This window comes from Cricetulus griseus, chromosome 2, assembly GCF_003668045.3.
Source record: "Cricetulus griseus strain 17A/GY chromosome 2, alternate assembly CriGri-PICRH-1.0, whole genome shotgun sequence".
Taxonomy (NCBI): Eukaryota; Metazoa; Chordata; class Mammalia; order Rodentia; family Cricetidae; genus Cricetulus; species Cricetulus griseus.
The window spans coordinates 282,188,417-282,206,337 of record NC_048595.1 but is presented as its reverse complement, the minus strand read 5'-3'; the positions used below and the strand labels follow the sequence as shown (position 1 = coordinate 282,206,337).

At 42.2% G+C, this 17,921-nt stretch overlaps 1 protein-coding gene across 2 annotated transcripts in view; it reads right to left on the bottom strand.

Moving 5' to 3' along the window:
- Positions 1-17,921, bottom strand: part of Ccdc170 (coiled-coil domain containing 170) — an 85,587-nt gene that overhangs the window by 29,264 nt on the left and 38,402 nt on the right. For both annotated transcript variants that reach the window (XM_027401016.2, XM_027401015.2), the window contains exons 5-6: positions 17,071-17,256; positions 3,270-3,587 (exon numbers count right to left, since the gene is read on the bottom strand). In XM_027401016.2, coding sequence (XP_027256817.1) covers positions 3,270-3,587; positions 17,071-17,256 — 504 coding nt within the window. The remainder of the gene's footprint in view (positions 1-3,269; positions 3,588-17,070; positions 17,257-17,921) is intronic.

The following is a 17,921-nucleotide window of genomic DNA, read 5'->3' as shown; positions in this document are numbered from 1 at the left end:
CCTTTGGTCTGAACATAGGTAGAGGTAAGATCTAGTGACTGGATACTTTGCTTTTCTGATCTTCAGCTTGAAGCTTGGACCCCAATATCAGTCTCTGGGTCTTTTATTTTTCATGTTACAAGAACCTACATAACAAAAGCACTGCATGGTAACTCAGACAGAAGCAGATCCCTGAGGTTCACTGGTCAGGTAGCATAGCCTATTAGTTTTTCAGGCCAGGAAAAACCCTGTTTCAAAGAAAAAAAATGAATGGTAACTGAGCAACAATATTGACCTAAGGTCAACTTCTAGCCTCCATAATCTCTCTCTCTCTCTCTCTCTCTCTCTCTCTCTCTCTCTCTCTCTCTCTCTCTCTCTCGCACACACACACACACACACACACACACACCACATTCACTCACACACAAAAAAAGAAAAAACAAAAAACAAAATTTCTTGCGTATACTTAAGGTCTATAGAGATGTTCCAAGATCCATATTTAGTATATATCTTGGAAAAGTTTAGTGCATATATCCTGTCCCTTATTACCCTTTTTTGCTACAACATGGATGGACCTAGGAGACACTGTGTGAAGCGAAAGAAATCAGACACGGAGGGGAAAAAATATCACATGATCTCACCTATATGCAGAATCTTTAAAAGGAGGAGCAATGTCAAATATAAAGCAGTAGACAATAAAACTACAGTTTCTTGGGACAGAAGACGGAGAGGAGATGGGGAGAACACAAAAGGCACGGCACTGGCCTGTGGGAGAGGGACACTGAAAGATGGAAACGCACACTTGCCTCCTTTTGGGTGAATTTAACAACAACAACAAAAAAGAACTAGTCATAGTGGGGTTCTACATACAAGTGTAATGCCATTTAACTTCCAACCTCATTAAACAGAACCCAAATCATCATTTGGAGTTGATGATCCCAGCAACAGTCTGGGCTGAAGTCAACACCACTAAGGAGAGCTTGGTAGATGACAGTTGGTGACAGTATACAGTATAGATGATGGCAACACTAAACACGGATGGATCTACTCTTTTACTGTTCACTGAGTGAGTCTCCTCACTGGCTGTCCTGGGGCCCAGTACAATATTCAGAGAACAGAAGGAAGGATAGAGAAGAGCACAGCAGCAATAGTTAGCGCTTGTTGTTTTGACTTGCCAGACAGTGTGTTGATGAACATATAACAGCAGTTCCATTGAATGCCTCTAATAAACAAGAACTTTATGAGACAAATACTGGTGACTTATTTCCTCAATAGCAAGACGTGGCTTGACCTGACCCTGCAGGACAGCAAACCCTCAATGACTCGGGCTATTTATAGTCTCTGGAGTGGCTCACAAGTTCCACTGAAGCACGGTGAGTGCGGCTGGCAATGGGGTACAGTCTTGACCCCTTGTGGAGAACTGTGTGTGGCTGATATATGGCTTTGTTATATATGTAGTTTACAAGCCCATGAAGGCTCTCAATTTGAAAGCACGCTGGGGAGTATGGTAGAACAGTGCAATTCTAGCACTCAGGAGGCCCTATAAAGGGGGTTGGGGGATTCCTGTGGGCTGGAAGCCAGCCTGGGATACATAATGAAACTGTACCTCAAAAACACCACTCACTCCCCCAAAAGAGAAAAGACTCGATGAACCAGAAGAATTTCAGTTTTGAACAAGGACTGTGAACTTTGTACTAGTTGCTAATAAGATGAGAAGATAAAATCTAAAAAGTGGGAATGGTGGCTCGCTGACAGAGCTACCTTCCAAATGTGAGAGTCTAGGTACCATCTTCAGTATTGCAAAAAAGAAAAAGAAATCATTAGGGCTGGGGAGATAGCCCTATGCTTAAAGCCCTAGCTACGTAAGCAAGAGGGCCAAACATGGGACTCCAGAACCGTCTTAAATGTCAATGCCTGTGGGTCTGGTGGCTCCCCTGTAATTCTAGCCTTGAAAGGCAGAGACAGGACTCTCTAGAGCAAGACGTGTAGTAAGGCTGACCACACCACTGAGCTCTGGGGTTGACTAGAGAGCCCATCTCAGAGGAAGATTCTTGACATGTACTTCCAGCTTCTACAGGCCCATGCACCTGCACCGTCCCAGACACATGCAGACAGATGCTTGAACACCACACATTGGCACATTCAAACAGATGTATGCACACCACACACTGGCACATGCAAACAGATACATGCACACCACACACAGACAGACACATACACACTGTACGCATTACAGCTCGGGAAAGTATTCTGGCAGTCTGGAGCCAAACAATACCACTGGTCACAGTAAGCAAAGCAGCTTACAGCCCTGCTCCAGGGAAAGGTTTCCCAGTGTAACAGCTCTGCTCCAGCAGGGGAGGGCTTCCCCAGTGAGGTTGTTACAGTTCAGCTCAGGTCTGGAGTGTAACAACTCTGCTAAGGGAACGTTTCCCCAGTGAAAGTGTTATACAGCCCTGCTCCACTCTGCCTTAGCCCATTATTTCTCTGCTCTGTCCCACTCCAGAGAAAGAAGGTTGTCACCCACACCTCATTCAAGAGACATATTGAGAGGGAAGAATCCAGGAGAGTGGCTGACTCTGCCAGAGTGGAAGAAGACAACAGCTAACTGAACAGGCACAGGGTTATATAGGGATTCTTAGGGGAGGAGTTTTTCTAGGGAGAAGATTTCCAGGGTAGGGTTTGGTTAAATTTCAGTTCCCTGAGCTCAGGGAACTAGATCTTGTGTTCAGGGATTGGTTGGTTTTTTGCTTAATTGATCAGGGGTAGATTTGGCTCTGGCTTCAGAGCCAAAGTGTGTTTCTTTCACTGGCCCTTTTAGCCTTTTGGCTTTAATTTCTGGGTCAGGCTACATTTCTTTCACTGGCTCTGATCCTATGGCCAAAGTATGTTTCTTTGGTACTGGTTTTAGGATCAGAGCGTGTTTCTTTGGCTCTGGTCAGGGTGTGTTTCTTCGGCTGGCCCTTTTCTCCTACACACACCACATGCAGGCATGTGGAGGCAGGGGAGGGGGTCAGAGAGAGAAAAAGAAACAGAAAAAGTCATTCATGATTGAAATCAGAAACCATGATCTCAGGGCATTGCCAAAGCTCATGCCGCCATGAATAAATTGCATGGCAGAAACAGGGCAGGCTCCACATGGTCAGCTCTAACTCCATCAGTGACACGGGCCATCCTGGGTACTGCTGAAAGTAGCGAAAACATGCTCCATTATATATTACCTAGTTCCAAGACATGGCTGTTGAGTGCCGAATGAATGCTAAGAAAGTTGTAAGGGGCCACGGTCTACTCACCCTGGTCTTGCTCTCTTCCTGGATGCCTAGCTCTCGAATCCTCTCCAATATGGCATCCTCTGTGGGCACAGCCATATCCAATCCATTGCAAAGGAGCACGGTGAGTTTCTCCCTGAAGGAGGAGTTCTGGCTTTGTGAGGTTGCTGCTGCATCCCTGCTGGCCTTCAAGCTCAGGTCCAGATGCTGGCAGTTTTTCCTCAGTTGGTTCAGCTCTTGCTTTGAAGCATCCCAGGCTCGCTGTGCAACAAGCAGCCTTTCTTGAAAGAGCTTGGCTTCCCTTTCCAGAGCTGTTCTTGCATCCACTGCACTGAGCAAGTCCTGAAAGACAACAGAATGAAAACCATAATAGGTACATCTGCATTTGATTGGGTCTTCATTTACCTCACTTCCCTGTGACTCCAAGAACTTAGGGTTAGGTGTGCATTACGGTTCTAGTCCTAAGGTCTCTTCATGGCTTCCTAAAGTTATTAAATAAAGTTGTTTGGGCTGGAGAGATGGCCCAGTGGTTAAGAGCACTAGCGGCCCTTCCAGGGGACCCCAGTTTGATTCCCAGCACCCACACAGTGTCTCATAACCATCTAGAACTCCAGTTCCTAGGGATCTGACAGCCTCTTCTGACCTCCACAGACACCAAGAATGTATGTGGTTTACATTCACACATGTAAGCTAAACAGTCACACACATAAAATAAATAAACAAATCTTATGACGTGACTAGGCTGGTAGAGTGCTTGTCCAGCATGCACAACGCCCTGTATTCTAGTCCCAACATCACAAAGAGCCCTAGGCTCTGACCCCAACATCAAGGAAAGCCAGGCACAGTAGTGTTATAGCTGAAAACTCAACAATGAGGAGGTGGATGCAGGAAATCAGAAGTACAAAGTCATCCTCTGCTATGCAGCAAGTTTGTGGCTAGCCTGGACTACATGGGTCACAGTCTCAAAAAAACAAAACCCAAAACAAAACAAAAACCAAAAACATTATTTAAATACAGTGGTAGCTTTAATCCTGTGTTAAAAACTAGACTGGCAGTCTCTTAGAAGTGTCACTCCTGAGGAGGGATGGGTTTTCCTTCCAGGTCCTTGACTAACTTTTCTCTCAGAAAGGGAAACCAAAAACAACTTCTTCAGGTAGTGCCTGAAGAAGAGAGACTGAAAGATTGGGGAGCAGGGGGCAGGGCATGATTAAAAGGAGATGAGAGCCATACTTAGGAAAACAATCTTGAAAAATATCATATGTATCCATAGATTAAGAAAAATAAAATGTAGGGCATAGAGATGTGTGCCCACTTCTTTAATTAATCAAGTACCCAAACACACAAATTCACATCAAATAAGATCAAACAACTAGTTAGCCTGCCTTACAATATAGTCTTGCTGCTTAGTTAACTAGTTATGAATTTTTTGTTTTATTTTTTATTTAAAAGAGAATGTTAGGGGCAAAAGGCACAAAAAAGAGACAACAATCCTTGAGCAGAGACTCACCCAACTGAGTCAGTAACATTTCTGGCTATTAGTTAAAATACCATCATCATCTTCGAATTAGAAATGGTCTTTAAAGGGGATTTATCCACCAACAGTTAGGAAACAGGAAAAGGGGTGAGCTAAAAGCTACTTCCTATTTCACAAAGGAAATATAATGTCTTCCCTTTTTTCTTATGGATCCTAAAATTAAATAATTAAAAGAAGAAGTCTCAGTCATCACTGGGAAAGAAAAGCCACCCAGAGGCAAGGAAAGCCTGCCCCTTGCAGGTTAATAACTCTTCACAGAACTTATTCTGTAAAATGCTTTGCTTTTTAGGGTCTTGGTTTCACCTTTCTCTCTTGAGAAAACCCACTGTGGATGCTAATTAAATCACAGACCTTAACGTAGAACCCAGGGTCCTTCAGCATTTACAGATTTCTTTCAGATAGGAACATGGTATCTACCTGCTTGCTCAATGTTGGTAGCCAGGATCAGTGTTGGTGATGATCAACTGGACTCATGTTTTTCCTTAGAAAGCTTATGCCCCACACTCAGTGATGCAAGGATAAAAGTTAACCCAAATGACTTCAGAGTGCCAAAGTCATATCAAATATGACATATTAACTTGTATATGAAAAAAAGCCCCCTCATGCACAAGCAGGAATCTCTTATTGTCAGTAGTGACATTTGAAGCTATTCACAGAAAGCCTTTAAAGATACATTGTTTTTCAAATCTATAAGCACCAGTGGGCAAAGGCGATGACCACCAAGCCCGAAGACCCAAGTTCAATCTCCAGGACCCATATGGTGGAAGGTGCTCACCAGTAAGTTGCCCTCTGACCTCCATACATGCATATAACACGCCACCAACACACACAAAACTAAGTAAATAAAACATGACTTTTTTCATTTAGAATAAGATGGACTTACTGACAATTTGAAGTAGATCAATTAATCAAATGTCATCTAACACCAAAGAACACCAAACATAATTGAAATATTTCATCTTTTGAAGAATGAGTCTTCCCTATTAGGTACTACCAACTTAGTCTAACACTCTAAAGCAGTGGTCCCTGACCTGTGGGATCTGACCCCTTTGGTGGTTGCTTAATCAGATATCCTACATATCAGATATTTACATTACAATTCACAACAGTAGCAAAATTACATTTATGAAGAGGCGTTGAAGTAATTTTATGGTTGGGGGTCACTATGACACAAGGAACTGTATTAAAGGGTTGCAGCATTAGGAAGGCTGAGAACCACTGTCCTAAAACAAAGCTCTGCCTTTATTTAAATCTAAGTGGCCATCATAATGCCGAATTAAAATCACAAAAGTAGTTTGGTTGGATTTTTTTTTTCTGAAAACATCCAGCCCAGTGAACTCTAAGCTGTTTCTCTATGAAATAAAGGAACCGGAGCCAGAAGCAGACCTTGGGGACAGCCACTCCCCAGTGCTCTGATTAATCACTCTGGGGCTCAGTGGCACTGTTCTACTGGAAATAGATGGCCTCGGGACTGCAAATGCAATTACCTGTCCAGTCCCCAGGAGCAAGCCACCGGACTGGAGTCTGGTTGCATGGCTACCTCAAGGATACTCTGAAGCATGAGACATGAGGTGACATGAGCATGGCTAGGCATGACCTGGTGACAACTGTCAGACCACACTGACACGGAAGGAGAAACAAACAATTTCTTTCCCAGAAAGCTCAGAGGTGACCTCCACAGAGGAAATATCTGCAGCTCAGGGCAGGCCCTAGACAGAAGGTAAAGCTTTAAAACATTTTGCAATAATTAACAAATCTTGCTGGGTGTGGCACCACACACCTTTAATCCCAGCACTTGAGGCAGAAGCAGGTGGACCTCTGTGAGTTCAAAGCCAGACTGGCCTACCATAGCAAGTTCAAGGACACAGCTACAGAAAAAGATCCTGCCTCAAAAAATATCAAAATAGTAATAATATTAATAAACAACTCAGTCCTACTAAGACACTAAATAATAATGTCTTCACCATTACTTTTAACAAAATTGTGTACAAATGACATTAAGTGTTCAATGAAAGGAAAAATCTATCTGAAGCAAAAAAAAAAAAAAAGCCTTTCAAAGGTTTGTGTAGAGAGGGCTCAGTGAGTATCATGTCTGTCTCAAAAGCACAAGAACCTCCAGTTTGAATCTCCAGACCTCACATGAAAAAGCCAAGAGGTCTTCTGGGTGGGGGGAAGACCGGCAGATCACCAGAGCTGGCGGGGCAGCCAGTGTGGCCTAACCAGTGAGCTGCAGGTTCACAGAGAGGTCCTGTCTCAAAAATAAGATAGTGAGCAGTAGAGGGAGAGAGTCTCCATCAACCACTAGTCTCCACAGGCACACAAGCATATACACAATCATGCATGACAGAAACACACACAAACACATGCACATTCACTCATGATACACACACACACATATGCACATTCACCCATGACATACACACACACAAACACATACACAATCATGCATGACATACACACACACAAACACACACTCATGCATGATACACACACACAAACACATGCACAATCATGCATGACATACACACACATACACATGCACATTCACGCATGATACACACACAAACACATGAACATTCATGCATGACATACACACACAAACACATACAAACACACAAACACATGCACATTCATGTATGACATACACAATTGATCCCTATCATGAACTTGCTAATTACAATATGGACTTACATATGCCTGAGATCAAATTATTTCTTAAAAATACAATCAGTTCTTGTCAGGTGAGAACTTCTGGCTGAAGCTTAATTCCCCCAATTCTAAACTAATTTCATAAATTAAAAATGTCAGTTGTTTAATTCTGCCCATTGCAGTTAAGACTAATAAATAAATCCTATGATTCCCTACAAGCAGGCATACTCATGTAAACAGGGACAATTTGGGTATAAATTTTTCATTTGCTACGTAACAAAATACAATGTGCAAACATCTTTTAAAACTACAATTTTAGTCCCAAAAACATAAGTATAAGCTAAATTATTAAGTACAGGAGTGACAAATATTCAATATTACTCAATTGGATTACAGGTCTATGTCACTGAGTGACACTACACCTACAGAATAATGAGTAGAACTGTCTGCCAACACAGGAATAATGATAGGTTTTGAAAGCAAAGTTACTTGTTTTACTTAGATACAAATTAAAAATAAATATCTTGAACTCGAAAAAATCACCTTAAGATCTCTTGGAAGCCAGGTGCAAAGGCACACACTGACAATCCAGTTTCAACAAACCTTTATAAGAAGGGCTTACTACTGTGTCTTTATTTTTCTTGTTTTGTCTTGTTGAGACAGAATCTTTCTTTGAAGCTCTGGCTGGCCTGGAACTTACAATGTAAACCAGGCTAGCCTTTAGCTTATCTTGGATCAATGTAGACCAGACTAGCCCTTAACTTTACCTTGAATCCTCCTCCCCATCTTGCTTGGATTACAGACGAGCATGTCACCACAGCCAACAACTTCTGCAAATGTCTTGAAATCCAAGCATACCCCTCCTGTAAGGATCATTGGTTCAACCAAGACAACCTCACTTAGCATGCAAACTCAAAATTTGTGTGTGATCATGAGCAAACTTCAATGCTGGCACAAGTACTACTCCTTGTTAATGTATTTGTAGAGAGTTATTTTTTTAAGCACAAGGGTGTGTGATTTCAACTTCTGTTCAGATATTATTGTAAAGCCAACCTGTGGCTATAATCAAGATCTTTATTAATCTCCTGTGCACAAACTTTCAAAGAAGGATGGGTACAGCGTGTGTGGTTCTTTTTCCCATACTTATTCCCCATGTGGTGATTAAGTTTTCATTTCATAGCTGTGGTTTCTAACACTTGAAATTTGGATTTCCACTTTATGCACCACTAGTTAATTTTTCTACTAATTCTTTTTTCTATCTATAGAGGTATAAGTCAGGAGTTGACTCAAAATAAATGAAAAGTTATGACCCTAACCCACAGCCTGGAGGACATCATACTAGAGTTCGTGCACAGGAAAACTGGAGAGAGTTATGAAGTTGTGTCTTAGGGGGAGATTGTCTTGAACTGGAGCATTTACCCTGCAGATGTCTCCAGGGACCGGAAGGCTGCAGTGCAGTCACGGAGAACTTGCTTTGTTCTTCTCTAACACATGCTCACAGATGTTCAGTGATGCAGAAGCTGCAGAGCTACATTTTACTTCAGATGAGCCGACCTTTCCCAAATCAGAGCTGTCCTGATGGCATTGTGTATGTTAAAAAGGACAGACGTAGCTTAAGTTTGAAAGCCAACTCAGTGCTGGCTGACCATGGATTTCTCTGCCCCAGAAGCCACTGTGTTCCTGGGCTGCATTATAGAAGAGCTGAAAACACTGTCCTGTGGTCACTCTGTGCCTGGAGGACCACGGACAGTTCCCACTGGACCGTTTCAGCAGGATGCCATGGGTTCTAATCTATCACCGCTAAGAGCAGACCCACAATAAAAAAAATATTGTACAGTGTAATCTTTAAATGCTGTTCTGATTTTAAATTTTTAGAATGATCCTAAAGATAAACCATCTAATAAATTTGAATTTAAAAAATCAGAATGGAAACCTTCACTGTGTCAATACAATAATACAACAAAAGTTAAGAAACAAAAAGCGGGCGACGAACAAACAAGAGGAATGAATTCTTGTTTTGTGGCCAGGGCTACAATCAACAAGCCTCTGATCTTCCATATGTTGTTCCTTGGCTCGGTTTTTGTTTGTTTGGTTGGTTTGGTTTGGTTTGGTTTTTCGGGAAAGAGTTTCCCTGGGTAGCCTTGACTGTCCTGGAACTCACTCTGTGGACCAATCTGGCCTCAAACTCACAGCGATCCACCTGCCTCTGCCTCCCCGAGTGCTGGGATTACAGGTGACATGACTGGTCATTGTACATTGGAGTCCCGGGAACAGCTGTAACTTTGACTTCATGAGCAGGTGTTATAATTGTGTCTGTTTCGATGCTAATTCTTCATCAGGAGGGGAAGGGAGGGAAGGGGAGGGGAGGGGAGGGGAGAGGAAGAGGAGAGGAGAGGGAGAGAAAGAGAAGAGAGGGAGAGGGGAGAGGAGGGGAGGAGAGAAGGAAAGAAATATATTTCAGTTTACTCTGTGAAGTAAGACACTACCAGGATTAGGGCATAAACTCTAGGAACTCTGGTCTCAACTGCTCTTGTTGGGGAATTTCCCCAACTGGAACTATAGGAACATCAGGAACATTCCACCTCAGGAGGGAGTTCAAGAAAGGCCTAGACAACAGGTAGTATGGGAAATGTTAAAGATAAGTCTTTAAAGCACTTGCCTGCTATACACAAGGCCCTGGGGTCAATCCCCAGAACTGCCAAAAAATAGCAATAAATTACAATAATAAAATATGCCAAGCATGGCACATGCCTTTAACCGCAGTGCCTGGGAGGCAGAGGCAGGTTGATCTTTGTGAGTTTGAACCTAGCCTGGTCTACATAGCCTAACGTCAACTAGCTTCATAGAGAGACCTTATCTAAAAATAAGTAACTAATGATAATTCATATTTCCTATGAGAGCTGGGGTCTAGATAGGAAATTACCTGAAGGTTTCTTCCAACATGGTATGTGGTGTCAGATAGCTTTAGCTTCCCTAGTGATCTATGTCTAATCATATCTCACTTACAGCAACTAATCTGCCTGCCTCTTCTCTTCAAATACTCTCATATTTATTTTAATCTCTAGGTAAAACTGAGTCACAAGGAGAGAGAAGCAAAAATGACTTTTGTACCAGATGCACACTGAGTACCACATGGATGTTACAGTGTGCTCTCTGTAGCCGTGGCTTCCACATACATGGATACAACCAACAACAGGTCAAAAATATGCAGAATGGAAATTAAGTGCAAGCCTTTTCCTCATGAATTCTTGCTAAGTAATAGTTCATGTGCTATTTTGATTATATTAAGTATTAGAAGCAATTTAGAGATAATCTAAAATCTATGAGATGATACATATACTAAAAGTATTTTACATAATGACTTGAACATCCACAGATTTTTTTGCTATCCATGAGGCATCCTGGATTGCAGCTCCCACAGATACCAAGAGATTATTAACTACAACTTAATACTAAAAATACGTATAAGATACAGCCTTCATGGTGCTGGAGAGATGGTTCAGATGACTGCTCTTCCAGAGGTCCTGAGTTCGATTCCCAGCAACCACATGGTGGTTCACAACCATCCATTATGGGATCTGGTGCCGTCTTCTGGTGTGCAGATGTACATGGAAGCAGAAAGTTGTATACATAATAAATAAAATCTTAAAAAAAAAAGATACAGCCTTCAGTAGTTTTCCTATTTCACGGATAATTTTAAAAGAAAGCAGAGGTTCAAAAGGGAAAGTTGCATGCTTCAGAAGGACTTCATAGTCAAATGATTCTAGAGCCTAAGCCAAAGTCCCAGCAATAACAGGGTGGTGGTAGATCATGCCTTTAATCTCAGCACTTGGGAGGCAGAAGAAGGTGGATCTCTGTGAGTTCAAAGCCAACCTGGTCTGTAGAGTGAGTTCCAGGACAGCCAAGGCTACATCATGAAACCCTGTCTGGAAACCAAAGAAACAAACAACAACAACAAAAAATATGATAAAAGTAACTCAAGAAAAGAAAGGTTTCTTTTTCCCACTCACAGTTTAAGGGTGTGGTCCATCATGTTGGGGAAGTCAACACAGTAGAAGCATGGAGCAACTGGTCCCATTGCATACACAATGTGCTCAGCTAGCTTTCTACTGTTTACAGTCCAGGACCCAAGTTTAGGGAATAGTGCCACCCATCTCTCCTTCTTACAGTCCATGACCCAAACCTAGGGAATAGTAACACACATTTCTCCTTCTTACAGTCCAGGACCCAAGCCTAGGGAATAGTGACACCCATTTCTAGTGTGAGTTTTCCAATCTCAATTAACCTAATCAACATAGTCTCTCATGAAATTGCCTAGAAGCTACACAGTCCCTCGAGGTGGGCCCTGAGGCTGGTCTAATAGGGGAGTCCAGACTCTCAGAAGAGACAATTAGCACAGCTACTACAGCCTGCTTCTTAATTACTCTGCCCAACATGTTAGGCTCTGTTCTCTGCACTACTTGAACGTAGCATAATGAAAAAAATAATACAAAAGGATCACAATTCCAAACCTAGGCATGTCTGGGTCCAAAACCAGTACCAGCCCCTAGTTTCTTCATCCTAAACAAGAAAATATGAAGTGTTAAATAAAAGAGGCTATTTAAAGTGCAATTTATATATTTGACATCTAGGCTCTAGGAAAGGTGTTTATAGCTTATATGGGCAAAGGGATTGCTTTTAACCAAGTTGGATTTTTTTAAGATAACAAAGATAAAAAGTATCAAACTTTGACAGTTTTTAAAACACACTGCAACATCTGTGGTACAGCTGAGGGGTACATGTGCTTAACAGGTATACTATCTTCACTTCCCTTCCCAGTGCCCAAACACACAAAATAACTGCTGAAGGTTCCCAGATAATATATTTACTACACATGATAAATCACCTGGATTTTTTTCCCTTGGAGACAGGGTCTTAATATGTAGACCAGACTGGCCACTAACTCACAGAGGTCCTCCTGCCTCTGCCCCCAGAATGCTGAGATTAAAAGTGTGCACCATCACACTGGCTCTTAATGCAGTCTTTAAGCAAAGTGATAATGCCAAATTTTGTAGACACGGTACCCATCTGTGTGGCTACTTCAGTCAGTTCCATACATCTGGACTTTCCTAATAAAATGAGGTTTCCTACTTCAAAACCCGAGCTCTACAAAGCAGCTGGAGACTTTCTGAGACCGTTAACATGTCAGTAAAAGCACGGGGCAGTAGTTTTGACAGTAAATCATCAGAGTAACAGTTCCATGAATGAGCACTTGATTAAAGCCCTCAGGTTTTTATTGCCCATCTTTTATTTTGCAATTTTTATGAGGTTGGAAGGAACCTGGAGCCAAAGTGCATGAGTTTCCAGAGCCACTCCTAAGTAAAGACACTTATATAAGAAAGGGAATTGGGTTCTGTTTTCCTGTCTCAGATAGTAGTATGACATGCTTTCTTACTCATTTCCTGCTAATGTCCAGAGACACTTTGTGAAGTTAATACTCACTAATAAAATTGCATGGCTGTCTATTACCATTCTTCTACTAATAAATAATCCCCACCAACACACTTATCGATCAGATGATGATGGAGAATGTACTGTGTATGTTTATCTTATTGATTGTTAAATAAAATACTGTTTGGCCAATGAAACAGCAAGTTAGATGGGATTAGGAGTCAAAGAGGATTCTGGGAAATGTAGTAGATAAGTGGTGATCCAGACAGGAAGTGACATAGCAAGGAGACTCATTTAAAGAAGGAGAAACAGGAAGCATCCCCCTTTTCCCCTCTGCTCCTGCTCCAGCGGCACAATGTGATCCACTGGCAAGGAGGGACGCCAATAAAGTGTCCGATAAGATAAGTCTTATCAAATACATAGGTTTTTGATAGTTAAGACTAAGCTAGCAGATGAGAATCCTAGTCACTGGCCAAGCAGCATTGTACCTAATACAAGTCTTTCTGTGTATTCATTTGGGCCCTAACTCAGGCAGGCGGCTGGCATAAAGCTCACATGTGGCCGTGGGGCTCAGGTGGCTTTTGGTGGAAAGATTTATCGTAACAGGATGAAGCTGTGGCTGCCATGCAAAGGGAATGATTGACGGAGGCAGAGCTCTGTGGCAATGTGGGTTCAGGGCCCAGCCGTGCCACATGGTAACTGTATGAACTAGAACAAACCATGCAATCTCACTGAGCAATTAGCACTGTCGCTGTGGTATGGTAAATGTATAGGAAGTGAGCACACCTGCAGGATAAAGTATGGTCTCAAAGCACCATTCCTTGACAAGTAGAACCTCGATTCTCTAGGGAATTGAGAGGCTTGGGCTGGTAACCTGAAAATTTCAAGTAAGCCTAGGATATGACCTTTGATGAAAGTAAGGGAGTGTTAAACAAGTGCCATGGTGCAGGGTCACAAGGGCCACCTCAAAAGACATTCCCATGCACAAGTTCAGAGAAGTGGGAACACCATGAAAAAAAACTGTTAGAAAACAAAAACAATAAAAATTAATGTACAAGAATGAAAAATAAGCTGTTTTTACAGAATTATAGCATTATAGCAGCTGAACACTCATGTATTCGTAGCTTTGTTCTGAATTATGGAACCTTTAAGAAAAACAAGAGAGCGGGCTGGAGGGATGGCTCAGAGGTTAAGAACACTAACTACTCTTCCAGATGTCCTGAGTTCAATTCCCAGCAACCATATGGTGGCTCACAACCATCTGTAATGATATCTGGTGCCCTCTTCTGCTGTGCAGGCATACATGGAGGCAGAATGTTGTAAACATAATAAATAGATAAATCTTTAAAAAAGAAAGAAAAGAAAAACAAGAGAGCATGGGAGGGAGAGAAGAAGGGAGGGAGGGTGAGCTAGCAGCTGACACAGGAGGAATTATAAATGTATAAATTATCACTTTGCTACCTCTGAGGGGCAGTTAATCAAGGCAAGATGTGATGGATGCTAACATCTGGAAAAATAAGATTATAATACAGCATCATGGTAGACCAGTTGCCTAACATGCATGAGGCCCTAGGTTCGATTCCCAGTACAAAAAGCAAGAAATGATCTCATAATTGTTACCCCGAAAACATTTCAGGTAACTGGAGAAGGAAAAAAAACTATCCTTACACTAAAGAGACTGGAGTCGGGTATAGTGGCATATGCCTATAACCCTAGCCTTTGGAAAACTAAGGCAGTACAACTGCTATGCATTTGAAGCCAACTTGAAGCCACACAGCAAATGCTAGACCAATATCTAGCTAGTTAGCTAGCTAGCTATCTGTTTGTCTGTCTGCCTATCCATCTATTGACCCATCTATCTCCCTCCCTACCTCCCTCCTCCCTCTTTCTCTTCCTCTTTTCTTCCCTCCACCTTGCCCCCTCCTCTTCCCTCTCCCTCTGCCAAGTGAGGCATAGGAAAAAAAAAAAAACTACATTGATAAGCATAGAAGAGGACCTCAGCAGAATTCAGCCATGCCAGCACCTGACCTTGCATTTCCAACTTACTGTTGTTTAAGCCATACACTCTAGACTTTTTCAGTTTCATTGTCCTATAGTTTTCTGTAGTACTGGGAATCCAACCCAAGGCCTTGCACAGCTGGACTCACATGTTCTCGCTGTGCTGGATCCCTAGCCAAGCCTGTGGAATTTTGTTATAGCAGCACAAACTGTTCAAGATAAGAAGCTAATGACAATGACACTCTTTGCTTTTCTCCAGCACTGAAGCACTGGGTGGGGAAAGCCAATGGTAAGAGGATTTGTTCATGAAGATAACTGGAAATAATTAGAAATTACCATCATTACTGTGGAATAATTGGAAACCATCATTACTTTGGATCACTGGTAGAATCAGTGACTTCATTACAGATAAGGAAGGTGTAAGGAAGATGCCTCCTTCACACACCAACTCCATGTCATTCTTCTCAGCCTGGAGACCAATGGGCCTTCCTCCCTCATGGAGCCTCTCTGGGACACCCAGTCACTAACCTAATCAGAAAGTCCCAGTCTGTGACTAGAGCTGCTGCACTTTCCCTAACTGGCTGCACTGGCTAACTTTAGCTTTAGAAAGTGAATGGTTATTATTAATCCAATAATGAGCCTCTTGATCATATAACATAAAACATAATTAAAAGATTATACAGTGCTAGACATACAGTGTTTATTCCCACCCTCAAACCAGTTCTAGCTAGTTGGCAAAGACCAAGCTATTCATTGTATAAATGAAAGTTTATAATTAGGAGCCATTTCCTTTGGTTGACACCTCTCAGAATTACTGCATCCATATACTTGGATCCAACAAGTCTTCTAGGATTTTGTTTTATGATAGATGGCACATGAAAAATTATATAGGATTGTTGCAGATTAAATGAAAACTGCCCCTCATAGGCTGATGTGTTTGAACACTTGGTGCCTAGATGGTGGTGCTGTTGGGAGGTTCTGGAACCTGCAGGGGGGGTAGAGCCCTTCTGGAGGAAGTGCCTCACTGGAGGTGGGATTTGAGGTTTTAGAGCAGACCCTACTTCCTGTTTCCTCTCTTTCTGCTTCCTGTGTGTGGATGAAATACGATCAGTCTTCTCTTCCTGATGATTAGGTGGCCTCTCACTCCTGCTGCCATGCTTTCTCTACCATCAGGGACCATATCCCCTCTGGAACTATAAGCCAAAATGAAGCCTTTCTCCCAAAATTGCCTTTGTTAGAGCATTCTATCACAGCAACAGAGGAGCAACTGATGCAACTCTTCAGAATGGACTTACTGAAAACAGTGTGTGGTGCATTGCCCTTTTACTAAAAATAAACATATACATTGATAAACAGAAGGCATGTCTTTTATACATATTGTACATATGCGTGTACAATGGATAATTCCAGAAGGATATATATTTTAAATGTTTTTTTTAAGGTTAGGATGACTCAGATTATTTGTGCATAAACAAGAAAATTTACATCTGGATCCCCAACATCTATGCAAGAAGCCAAGTGTGGAGGGGTGAAGGGGAGGGAGAAAGGGAAGAAGAGGAGAAAGGGAAAGAGGGAGAGAACACACCACCATAATTCCAAAGGTGAAGACAGGATTCTGAGAGCCTTCTGGCCCCTAGTTAGGCCAGTTTGTGAGCTCCTGTTTCAGTGGGAAACCCTATTTCAAAACATAAGGTGGGTAGAGATGAAGCAAGACACCCACTGTTAAACCCCTCATCAACCTCTGACCCCTGCCTGTGCATACAGAGGCAAACACACAATTGATTAAATAAAAAGGGAAGTATAAGAAGTTTCCCCGGAGGATAAGTGGCTGCCTAAGAAGAGGGAGGAGAGGGAGGAATCATCATTTAACATCTTTTGTACAATTAGAATTTTGCATCTTTTAAACTTATTACCTATTTGCTCAAAATCTAAGATTTGAATATGAAAAACATCATTATTATCTAATCAAAGTAAGCCATCCTGTCTACAAATCCCTTAAAGGGCTCTGTATTTCTTTTTTGCAATTACAAATATGTAGCAACTATGTATAAAAAGTACCTATTAAATATCAAACGTCCTAGTTGGATCACTTCTCCCCACAGTCCAGAGAGCAGCCCTTTGAAACAGGAGCCCATAGTTTCAGGGCACTCATGGACACCTGCTCCTCCATTTCCACTCTGTGAGCCCAGCAGGGGTGCCTCCAGCACACTGTACCTGGTTCAGCTTGTCTTTCTCCATAGCCCAGGAAGCAGCTCTTGTCTGCTCCCTGCTGACTTCCGCTGCCAGCCTCGAGATTGTTTCTCTGTTAGCTTTTGCCTCCATCTCATGGACATTTATAGTCTCTTCAAGAGTCACAATTTGTCCTTTCAGGAGTGTGTTTTCCTTGCACAGCTCTCGAAGCTAGAGAGAAAGAAATTACAGCTGTGCTAAAGAAGAAAAAAATAAACAGTTCCATCCACTTTCTCCAAGCAACTCACAATCTATAGCCTAATGAGGTTTCATTCTTCCAAAACAATGAAAACAAAGATACAAACAGTCACATTTTCAAAGGCGGCCTCTAAATGCCACTATTTGCAGACCCAGTGGTCAAATTAAAATTATTCAAAGGGGCCACAAGGCAAGGATGATGGAAGTTGAGTAAGCTGAGACTGAGTGAAATGTGCCTGAGATGAGATGATAGGCTAAAGGGATGACAGGGGTCACTGACCAAGAGAGCTGTCCTCAGCCTGCTTCCAATTGCACCTACTGTGTTCGAGGTGCTGGCATGGGGGAGGGGGCACTGCAGAGAAAACAGAGCACTTGTGTTCACAAATATCTTCCTAAGTAATTGTAAGCATCCTATGAAGTGTGCTAAAAATGGTCGTCATGGGGGTTAGCGTTCAAGGGCTTTTTGCTTTCTGTGCTATGTATTGAGAAAAGTTCCCTGGAAGCATTTGTAAGCCTCCCTAGCCATATAGATAAACTCACTCTGTAGGGCCATGATGATGCCTGTAATGGGACTTGAAACCCCAGATAGCATGGTCTGCATTTGTGTTCTGCCTACCGATGGAAGTGACACGTCTCTC